The sequence below is a fragment of the Limanda limanda genome, chromosome 19 (assembly GCF_963576545.1).
Source record: "Limanda limanda chromosome 19, fLimLim1.1, whole genome shotgun sequence".
Classification (NCBI taxonomy): Eukaryota; Metazoa; Chordata; class Actinopteri; order Pleuronectiformes; family Pleuronectidae; genus Limanda; species Limanda limanda.
The window spans coordinates 3,769,298-3,781,179 of NC_083654.1; the positions used below are offsets into that span (position 1 = coordinate 3,769,298).

The 11,882-nt window shown below is 39.2% G+C and overlaps 1 protein-coding gene across 1 annotated transcript; it reads left to right on the forward strand.

The window, feature by feature from the left end:
- The first annotated feature begins 749 nt into the window (after nucleotides 1-749).
- Nucleotides 750-9,782, forward strand: serinc2 (serine incorporator 2). Its single transcript, XM_061092422.1, has 10 exons — nucleotides 750-862; nucleotides 3,509-3,670; nucleotides 3,812-3,999; nucleotides 4,158-4,237; nucleotides 5,131-5,268; nucleotides 5,691-5,860; nucleotides 7,133-7,223; nucleotides 7,342-7,504; nucleotides 8,576-8,791; nucleotides 8,875-9,782. Exons 1-10 carry the CDS (start codon nucleotides 824-826, stop codon nucleotides 9,011-9,013), a joined length of 1,386 nt encoding a protein of 461 aa, XP_060948405.1. The 5' UTR covers nucleotides 750-823; the 3' UTR covers nucleotides 9,014-9,782.
- Nucleotides 9,783-11,882: the final 2,100 nt, after the last annotated feature.

Genomic DNA, 11,882 nt, shown 5'->3' on the forward strand with positions numbered 1-11,882 from the left:
AAAAAATGATCAGTGTTAAACTGGAACAGGTGAAAACAGTTGAATGCATAAAATCAAATGTGGTATGAACAGAATTAGGAAAATTAAATCTCAAGTGTGTCTTAAGAAGGGAAAACTGACACTGCTTTAGAACTTTACAATTCTACTCCATTAGACATGGGATTATACATATTAAGCTTGGTTTACTATACATACTAGTAAATGTTTCACCAAAACAATCGATACAATACAAAATTATCTGAAATTGAATGAGCTGTTAAAATAATACGCCAGTGGTTTCCATCCTCACTAGAGCTTGTTCTAAACGGCATTGTGGCTTTAGGTGTCTGATCCCCTTTGCTTCTAACAATCAGGGCAACACTTTTTATAAAGTTAATTGTCATAGTGCACACCATCAGTTACTGTGAACCAGCACTGTAAGAAAAAATGAAAACTAATCACCAGCATACATCAGATGGTTAATAAGACTAACAAGACAATCATTAGATTAAGGTTTGACTAATTTGAAATCCAATACATACAATAATACAATTAAATGAAATATAACGTTGATTTTAGCTGAATAACAAAAACCACATATAATGTTAAAGTGGAGTATAGCATTTGGAGTGACATTGTCAGAGTTGCGCTTCACGCAGAAAATATGCAGCCTTTGATTGCCTTTGATTGGTAATCTAACCTTTTATTTTTATTTTATTTTGAAAGGGGTGGGAGGATTCCTGTGTTCTTTTTAAAGGACTTGACGCCGCCATTTTAAATTGGGTTTCTTCCTTAAGTTTTCCAGAATCGTCTCCGACAGTTCGTCGCTTTGAGAAGAACCAACATGGGTGCTTGTTTAGCTCTGGGCTCCCTCGCCAGTTGTGTGAGTACACGGATCCCAGTCGTACTGTCAACGTAGCGAAGTTTACTTGTTTTCAGCAGAGTCACGAGTTTTGTTGATGATGTTTCGGGTGTCGACGACAGGACGTCACGTGAAAACAACTAAAACCGATATTTTACATTTACGTTAAGAGCATTTAAATGGAATGAAATCAAAGTTTGAATGTTTCAACAGGCAACACGTACATTTATCAAACTTAAATGCTACATCTGTATTGTCTTTTTGAACTGCGCTACTTCCTGGTTAACCCAGAATCGTACCTATGACGTCATTAGTTTTGTTTTCCTTTTTACATATTTTTTTATCTAAACTGTGAGCAAATGTATATATAATAGTTGTGTTCTCTGTTATACATGTCACATGTATGACCAGTGAAGATGAACGCAGGTACTGTTCAGTTATATTTTGATAGAGAACATAGATTGTAAACAATATCTCAGATAAGGACCCTGCCCTCTTGCTCACGTGAACTGCGGGGTCCAATCACAAGTCAGTCTCAGGCTGTCGATTATGACGTTTCACAAAAAACAAATTTCCTGGTAAAATGAATATGGAAATAAATATACATCACTGTGATACGCATTACCTACAATGATAGAAACCATCTTTGAACAAATTATTTGACATTCTAGCTGTCATTTCGTCCAAATGGTTTCTACTAACTGTAAATGACAAATTGGTTTTAGGTCAAATAGCCTTTTTATTAGGAAAATACAACTGTGGCTTTGTCAACTTCCATTCAAAAGCAGCAAAATGACAATAAAGGAAACTTCCGAATATTCCAACGAGTCTATTAGCAGGAGCCAAACAGTGGAAAATTTTAACCTCCAAGACTGCTTCTCAGAGTGCAGTAAGGTCACTGATGAGAGATCCCAGCTCTAAACCAACACAAACCCGCCGATCTAAAGCAGATTTGATTTCTACAGATTCTCTGGTTATCCTCCAAACATCAGCTGTGATTCAGTGTTGAAGCTGGACTTCAGTTTTTGCTACGAATGTCTTAACAATATCTCGGTTTTAGTGCTACATCCACTATGACTGCTCTCTTGTGAAGTGTTTTCTAAACACAGGGAGTTATTGTACAAGCTGGCAGAGTTTTGACATAATTCAGATATTATAGGATGCCAGCTTTAAGTACTGGACAGTGTTTAATACTTAAATTGTGGACTTTGACGATAACAATGGTGCTGGTGGTGGCTACATTTAGCAGAAGTGTGTCAGAGTTCACTGACGACTCAGTCATTCTGTCTCTCAGTAGTGATAATCCTGGACCATGGACTGGTGCAAGTTGTCCTTCTTCGACATTAATGTGTCCAAGACTAAAAGATGAAAATTGATTTTTAGGAAGAATCTTATTTTTATCTCTCCTCTGCTGATTAATGATCAGGCTGTTGAGCTGGTGCAGCAGTACAATAACTCAGCACCGTCACTGATGACAAGCTGATCTCCAAGCCTCTGTTGATGCCATGTGTTGAAAAGCTCATCAGTGCATGTGTTTTTTATTTTATGTGTCGTCATTTGAATGTCAATTGCACACTTTATTCCTGTTTTATGAAATCTGTTTTCTTTCATCTGCTGTTGTGGGGCGCTTGCACTCTAAAATAAGGAGTGGCTGTAGGATATATTGTAAATGTGTTCAGCAAAATTGCTTATATGACCCTAAATGACCTTTGGCACCTGTACGGATTCAAGAAGGTCTGAACCATCCTAGATGATTTAAATCACCCACAGTTTACTGAGTTGTTGTTGCTTCCGTCTGGCAGAATTAAGAGATTTAAAAAGTCGAGGTCCTTGCGTCCATCAACCTTTTTAAATGTCTCACTGTGATGTAATTATATTGTTGATGTATTTATTGTTATTATGTGGTTACTGCTGGCTGCAGAATTCATTACCCCTTGGTGGTAATAAAGATACATTGAACCAGAAAATATGGGGGTTTAATCACCAGCCTTTTTTCATTGTTGTAAAATAAATCTTCTGACTCATTATATGGGTGCTTTGATGTTTAATATTCCCTGTTATCACTATGAGTTCCTCGTAATACTCGTCAGTAAACTTAGAGTTATAAGCAGTTTTTGCCTTGATTGTTTTGGAGCTTTTTTGTAGGAGTTCTTTGTTCCCTGGGCAGTATGACAGCCCAGTTTGAACCATGGAGAATGGATTCTTCACATCGCAGCTGCAGCATTCATTTCTTGTAGAAGCTTGTGCTCATGTACTTGTGTCTAGTGAAGGATGGATGATCTCCACTCCAGTAAGTCTCTGCCTCAGTGCTTCACATATTTGTCAGCAGACGCAATCTGAATCTTACAGGAATCCTCTGTGATCCTGTTTGGCATTGCTTGGTAAAAAACTGAGAGAGGCAGAGATTTATTATTGTGGCAAACCCGATTACTGCCTCTTTGAATCATCATTTATCTCTGCTTCTCTGGACATGTGCTGAAGCAGGACGGTGGTTGCCCCTGACAGCAGACAAAATGTTTTTTTCTTCTTTTCTTCCTCCACATTCATTGTTGCAAGCCATGCATGCATTACCCTGATTATCCCACAACACAGAGCCGTGTACGCAATGTTCATAAAATATGGATCTTTATGCATGCTCTGCTAATTTGTTCCCTTCCCCTTCTCCAGGCGTCCTGTTTGTGCGGATCGGCCTCCTGCCTCCTGTCATCATGCTGCCCTTCAACATTCAACTCCACCATAAGCCGGTTGGCCTTCTCCTTCCTGCTGCTGCTCGGGACTCTGGTCTCTGTTATAATGATTCTCCCAGGCATGGAAGAACATCTTAAAAAGGTACATTAGGATAAGCCTGGTTCAGGACTAATGTAATTATCCACGTGGGGATATAGGGCTGTTGCATCAGGTACCGTTAATCATCACATAAGAGCATTTCTGAACCCATATGTTATTACCAATTCGTTTTCACCCTGTCAGATTCCAGGATTCTGCGTTGGCGGGACGTCCATACCTGGCATAGAGAACAAGGTGAACTGTGACATCGTCGTGGGCTACAAGTCGGTGTACCGCATGTGCTTCGCCATGGCCTGCTTCTTCTTCCTCTTCTCCATCATCATGATCCGAGTGCGCAGCAGCAAGGACCCTCGAGCCTCCATCCAGAATGGGTAAGTGTTGCACCTCTGGTTCAGCTCTGTGTATAATGAGAGAATGCTGCTCCCTGGTGGCCAAACATGGACAATGCTTTCTCTTAAGATTGTGTTTACCCCATACACTGTATATAAAAGGTTTGAGAGTTAAAACATTTTATTTTGTTTCACGCCAGTTTCTGGTTCTTCAAATTCTTGGTGCTGGTCGGCATAACAGTGGGAGCTTTCTTCATTCCAGATGGCCAATTTAATACAGGTGAGAAGCTAGGACACACGTTTTAGCCTGATTCATTGTTGTGTTTATTTTTTTATTTCTTTTTTTATTTTTATTTGAATCCACCAGCCCCTGTCACACCTTCTCGGTAGAGTCTGCAGATTTCTTAAGATATAGCTTTTACTCGCCTGCCATAAATTGTCTAAAAACAGCAGACTTGTGTAGTATATTTTGTTGAGTTGTGTAATTATATTTCCCCAAAGTTTTCAAGCTGTTAAAATCTCTCAATTTAATTTCGTCAACTTTCTGTGACATCGTGTCCCCTTTCAATTGTTTTTGTCTGCCAGAAGAGTCTAAATGGACCTTCTATCAATTTTTCTTATTTTTACAAGACATTAAAGACATAATTTAGATATTTTGCTTAAACTAAATACTTTTACTGGATAAAGTTTTTTTCCCCTGAATGTCTGGAATCATCAGAGAAACAAGCTGAGCAAATGTTTGCGGAGGCACAGGTCATTCCATTGTCTTTCCAAACAGCATCAGAGAAACACAGATTTTTAAGGTGAAGCTGTTTTATTCAGTGTTTTTTTTTAAAGGATTTAATCAATGTGTCTATTTTGGAGAGGAGGAGTAGACCTCTGAGGATAATTCAGCCACTGGTTAAAAAACAAAACAAACAAACTCCTGAACTATTCAGAATCTGGCAGCTTTGACAGCAGTGGTGATGAGAGCAACTCCCATGATCCCACTGAACTGTTTTTTATTGCTATGATTTAAATAATACAGTTGGCAGTGAATGTTTGCTTAGAATAACATTTTCTTTTACTTGTTCTTTGGTCAGAAAGTCTTTGAATCATATCAGAACTTACAAGTTTAGAATGTTTAAAAACCGACAATTCCCTGAGTGTTTCTTCTTTTCTGTGTGCTCTCAGTGTGGTATTACTTCGGCATGGTGGGCTCCTTCATCTTCATCGTCATCCAGCTCATCCTGCTTGTGGATTTTGCCCATTCCTGGAACCAGTCCTGGCTGGAGAGGGCAGAGACCGGTAACTCCAAGTGCTGGTTTGCAGGTAGAAAGGCCAAATACTCTCCCAATTATTGACATAAACCTTTAAGTGCAAGTAGAAAATGTGTGTTTTTCTTTATTTTCCCATTTTATTCCATCAAATATTTCCCTGCAATTTCTCACGTTATACAGCTCTGCAAAAGTTAATTATACCTCTGTAAATAAATCATATAGATGTGTGTGTAACTGGAACATTGAATTACAATTCAGATTAGCCTTTATGTGCCGGTGACACTGACAAATTACACAGCAGTTATGTAATAAATCAAAACTGCTTCAAATACACTTTGTGTGAGTTTTGATGGGAAAGTCATGTTTTATAGAACTAACCAGTGCAAACAATCTGAAACACTCACCAGACTCCAGCTGCAGTTTCACTGTCAGGTTTCATTCGGATAATGACCTTGATGTTTGTTTATCTCGCAGCTCTGCTGTCGTTCACCATCATCCACTACGCCCTGGCTTTCACTGCTGTCGTGCTCTTCTACGTGTTTTACACCAAACCTGACGACTGCACCGAGCACAAGGTCTTCATCAGCCTCAACTTCATCTTCTGCATCATTGTGTCCATCGTCTCCATTCTTCCCAAAGTTCAGGTAATGTAGACTTATGGTATTTATGGACTGGTAGAGAATATTGTGATCCAAACAATATTGCTACATAGTTACAAATCTTGTCAATTTAATAAAATATATTTGTCTGTCGACCAAGCTCAAGAAGAATAATGCTAATTCAATTGAAAAACACAAAAGAAAACATCTGTGATGAAAGGCATAGAGATTTCTGATTTTATTTTGATGAGAGATTTGATCCTCTTAGGCATGCATGATACCAGCATTGCATTAATCTTTGGAGAGTTGTAGTGTTGTTCTTCACAGATGCTCTTTTGCTGGAGGTTTTTGTTGTTGTATGTATGCAAGTTATTTTTTATAAGAGCCAAGTCAGGGGACAGGAAACACTTTTTTCTGTCTTTACAAAACACATTAGTGATGCTGCCCTGTATCATCAACATACTCCCGCCTCCCTGTTTCACCGTCAACACTCAACACAATCCAAACCAATTGTCTTTTGGTTTCATGTGACCAGACAAAGTCCTTCCACATGCATCAGGCCTCTTCTCATGTTCTCTGGCAAAATATCTTCTTGTAGTTTTGTGCTGACTCATGAGTAATAGTTTTCTTCTTGGACTCAAACCATAACATTTTACTTCATACAGTGTCTCGTTGTCTTATACACCAGTTTCCACAGTTGATCCTTGAGTCAAGTCAGAAGCACCACTGCACCCTGTTATTAGTTGTATGGCGCTTCCTGAACCCCACTGCTGCAACTGTGTTTAGTTTACTAGTTCACCGATGCTCTTGTAAGTTCTGCCATCTGAAAGAAGGCTCACTATCATGTCTGACTTGTAAAGGGCAGTTTCTTACCATGTAGAGCCAAGTTGCATGACAAGCAACACAGCTCAAACTGGAGGAAGCTGTGGTGCTCACAGGATAGTTTATAACATGTCCATGTGATTAGCCTTAAATGTAACTCACAGGCGTAAACAAATGTGTTACCATGATCAGAGGTGAACTGAGGTTTTTGGCAGTCTCCACTTGTGTGCTCAGTGTTGAGGTTGCACTAAGAGTTTACATGAGATCAATTACCTAACTAAAATAAAGCTAGTGAAAGACTATACAATTCTGAATAATTTAACATTTTATCTATTTCACAGGGGCATATCAGAAAGAAATGTTCTTTATTTTATTTTAGGTGTCAAGCCAGTAAAAAAAAATTACCATTTGTCTCCACACAAATCCACTAAGGGGTTACGTATGTTTTGAGAAGCACAGGGATTTCTTTTCTGACTCATCCTCATGTCTCTGCAGGAGCTTCAGCCCAGCTCAGGGCTGCTCCAGGCCTCCCTCATCACCCTCTACACCATGTACATCACTTGGTCAGCCATGACCAACAACCCCAGTAAGTCTAAATTAGTCAGAGTCACAGAATAATTTTATTCAAAACCTCAAACTACAAACCTCTGTGGCTTTAAATATTACCTGATACTATTTGCACTGATTTCTGTTTCCAACCTCAGACCGACAGTGTAACCCCAGTCTGTTGAGTCTGGTCCAGCCCGGCAGTCCAACCCAAGCACCAGGTCCCGTTTCTCCTACCCCGGCTGCTCCAAATGTCCAGTGGTGGGACGCACAAAGCATTGTGGGATTGGTCATCTTCTTGTTCTGTACTCTTTATGCCAGGTATTTTACCGTCACCACTGTTGTCTTTGTCTCATCACAAGTGTAAAATCAGCCAAATTGCCTTCAGAGAAGGAATGGTAAAACACTGCCAATGGATACTGGAAGTCAAGTCATTTAACCTTGTGCTTAATTGATTTGTGCAGTTAGAAAATGTACAGACAGACATTTCATCTTAATACAAATCATGTATTGACAAAGCAGCATTGACATACTGTTTCTCTATTACTCTCTTTCCTTTAATTTATGTGTCTGAAAGTAAATGTTATAAATAGACTAACTGAGCAATTTAGTTAGAATACCTAAAATAATCCAATCAGCCCATCATGTAGCTACACTGCAATTCATAAAAGGGAGGATGCAGGACAGGAGTTTCAATGAATGTTCACATCAAACATCAGAATTGAGAAATAATTTTATCACAGCGACTTTGACTTTCTGAAACTGCTCATCTCCTGGGAGTTTCACACATAATAGTCCCTGGAGTTTAGTCAGAAGAGGGTTTTTTTGCCATCAAAAACCTAAAAGGAAAAAACCCAGTAAGCAGCAGCTCTGTGGGCAGGAACAGCTTGTTAAAGAGAGAGGAGAACGTAAGTAAATCACTCCCTATAACTGTGGTGAGCTGAAAAGCACCTCAGAGTGAGAACAACACGTCCAGAAAATAGAAATTTGAGGCTGAAGACTGACTAATCCAGGGAGACAACCTGCCTTGTGTCAACAGTCCAGGCTGCATGTGGTTTTCCATCTCATAATGTCCTGGCTCCAGCAAGATAATTCTCCATGTTACAAAGTCAAAGTCGTCTCAAACCTTCCTCTGCATTCTCCTGATCGGAATTCATTAGAGATCCTTTGGGATGTGGTAGGAAAGAGATTGGGAGCATTAATGTGTTTTCCAACATTCGATCAACCTGGGAACAAAATGAATTAAACCTCAAACTGAACTGGAAGGAGATGTTCAGAATGAATTAACTGTCATTCGTGTTGCAATGAAACAAATGTCTGAGGCAGATATTTCATGTCCTGGCATTTGTCACTGTAAGTCAAGACGAGTCCTTGTGCTCTCATCCACCACAGCATCCGCTCCTCCAACAACGCCCAGGTGAACAAGCTGATGCAGACTGAGGAAGGCCAGGGTCTGACCGCCGACTTCGATGCCTCTAACGGAGAGGACGGAGTGCGACGGGCTGTGGACAACGAGGAGGACGGAGTCACCTACAGCTACTCCTTCTTTCACTTCAGCCTCTTCCTGGCTTCTCTCTACATCATGATGACACTCACCAACTGGTACAAGTAAGTATCTGCTATTCCTTATTTTTGAACCAACAAAGTTAGACAAAGCCGACTTCCCTCTGACCTTGTCCCTGGCTCACCAGGCCTGAGAGCGACTACCACGCCATGCAGACCAGCATGCCTGCAGTCTGGGTGAAGATCGGCTCCAGCTGGCTTGGCTTGGGAATCTTCCTGTGGACCCTGGTGGCCCCGCTGGTGCTCCCAGACAGAGACTTCAGCTAAACAGCGTGAAGTCTGTCAACACTGGTTCTACAGCCTCGTGCTGTTGCACTGTGAGGAAACGTAGCTTTAGCTTCAAATTTCTCTCCTTGAGTTTTTCAATGATGACAACTACACATTTAAATTTGGAAGCCAAAATAAGGTAGAATGCTTTTTTTTAATCTGAAATAAACATGTAGTTATGGTGCATAATAAATAATACAATGAATATTAGGTTTGTGTACCATCAAAATTATTTTAAAGCCATTTAGGGTAGGAAATATATTTTTGTTGCTTTAAGCCACTTTACAAGTTGCCCAAATGTTGTTTTTTGTTGCTCGTTTGGAAATGTCTGCAGTTGTCTGTAACTGCGTTGCAATTACTCACTCGAGATAGTTCTTCATAGTATCTTGACTCGGGTTATTTTCTATTTTTCCTTCACTGTTTTAGATTTTAGTATTGCCAGCACTCCGTGCCTTTATTGGAAAGACCAAATGAATCTGTGGTTATCTCTGTAAGATTTGTGACGTTTGTACCTTTTTTATTCAGTCCGATTTTATGGAACGTGCCGTTAAAATTCTTGCCATCTACTTTTTCTAGCTATCTCTTTTTTGCAAAACTTTGTCCATGTTCCACGTTTTATACAGAGAGTGGTTTATTATATTTTGCACACAAGTTGTTCCGAGGGACCATTTTTGATTACCTTTAAAAAGTTTGTATGACACTCAGTTTCAGTGTAAAGCATATGTTCACTTCTCATTATAATTAAATAAAGTTCACTTTGTTTAAATCATTCAGTGTAGACTCTAGTTCTTTCCAACAGGTGGGACTGTTGTCCGTCTCATAACACGCATGTCATTATATACACTTGAGTCTGATGTATGAGGCGTGAACATTTCTAAACCTGAAAAGTAACCAGTTCTTTTTTTTTTACCTTGTGATTATTTAGTATTTTCTTCAAACTGCTAATTTCATCAGGTCTGGTCAGCACAGGATTCCAAAACGCTTCACTGCTCTCTGTCAATTAATCCCACGATCCTGCTAAAATGTGATTTATTGTTTTTCGTCTATGCAGGATTCCCTGCTGCCACACACACACACACTCACACACTCACACACTTACTTGGCAAGTAGTGTAGAGGGAATGTGCTTTCCCCTATCACAAGATCAGCATGAGCAGGGGCCTGAACACAACACTTCATTATACTTGACAATATTCATTCAAGGCTTGTGTTGGGGAAATGAGCGGTCTCTGAAGTCGTGCTTAGACATCTGGTAACAAATCCCAGACGCTGTATTGGCAACATTGCTCTGCACATTTTGACCCACACAGCGGTAACAGAATCATTATTCACTCATCGGATACCCTCTTTGACTTCTATATGTCAATTACAACCACTTTAACTGCATTATCAATCATTACAACTGTGGATTACTCGTCCATATGTGCATCAGATATACTTTGTGGTTAGTTTTTTGTATAATGGACAGCTGACTGAAATGCTCGTGCAATACTTCTCATGCACCGAATAAAAATCAATTAATATTTACTAATAAATAATTATTATTGCTCTCACATACAGCTCACACTTACACAAACTAAAATTAACTAAATCAAAGCAGTAGAGACAGAAACCTATGGATCAAGCTCCAAAAATACGAGATCTTACATCCCATAATGCAGCGAACAGTATCTCTTCTCCAGACCCTCGCCACTTGGTGAGTGCTAACCTCTGTCTAACTATTCATCTCAAGTTCATTGTGCAATCTTTCTTCGAATAATTACTAGTTATAAAGCCTAAGGCAGAAATAACCCTGACATCATTAAGGGTTCATTTTTTTTGAAGTTTTAATCTTAGAGCTTGATGAGCAGTCTGAATTTGAATATCTTCTTGTTCAGGTCTCTTTTTAGGATGCCATTGGTCAAAGAAACACTAACGATTCAAGTGCTGTCCTCACACTTTTAACATTATTCGATGAATGAGAATGAATTGACTGTATTAATATAAGATACTTTTAGTTGGAAATGCAGAAGTGAGATGGCAGCCTTGAAGCCTCGGGCATCTTCCCTCACCAGAGTGGAGATTGGCTTACATAGGTCTGGCAAACCCTAAGTCTTGTAGTCTTCAGCCCATACACTGTATATAAGTAGTATATGCTTCAGCTCGATTGATGCTGACTCAAGTGACATCAACTCTGCTCAATTATTCAGCTTTGATGAAGCGTCATCCGGAGCCGCAAAAGGCTGCGTTCAACTTTTCTCACATTTGTAATCAAACACCCTAACTCCTGGTAACTCTGACTTGAGTTGTCCTTTTCTCCTGCCTATGCTGTGGTCAGTTCTGTTGTTTTGTCCCATCTGGAAAAAGGCATCAGTAAAACAGTGAGAAAGACCAGACATATCTGAGGTAGTGTATTGGGTGCGGCTCAACTGGGAAAAGATGATGTCACATCCTTATGTGCAGCGATTACAACAGAACAGTACTGAAATCAGAAAAATTTGAGATCCTGACGAAATACATGAGTTGAGCTTTTGAGTGTAAATGGTACCCTAAGGTGTTTATATTTAAAACATTTACTGCCTATTTAACTGTAAAGATTTGAAAACCAATGAAAAACATGTTTCAAAGATCTCAAAGTAAAAAACCATTTCAGTTTTTTATCATGTTGTCCTTTGGTTAATTAAATGGTGTTTTTGTACCGTATTTTATTATTTTTTTATGTCTTACCTTATAGACATTTAAAATTTTTATTATATTGACACGTTCTACAACTTTACAAAAAAACACATGATAAATATTTAATCATAAAAAATGAAAGACAAGACCATAAAAAAGATTTCACAAAGACATGCTGTTTGAAGCAAATACTTGGGTTGAAAATGACAATCTGA

Bases quoted from the DNA above. Each gene is read 5' to 3' on its own strand.
- serinc2 (XM_061092422.1), top strand. From the start codon at position 824: ATGGGTGCTTGTTTAGCTCTGGGCTCCCTCGCCAGTTGT. The intron at 5,269-5,690 runs GTAGAAAGGCCA...TTTATCTCGCAG, and splicing joins CTCCAAGTGCTGGTTTGCAG to CTCTGCTGTCGTTCACCATC. The intron at 5,861-7,132 runs GTAATGTAGACT...ATGTCTCTGCAG, and splicing joins CCATTCTTCCCAAAGTTCAG to GAGCTTCAGCCCAGCTCAGG.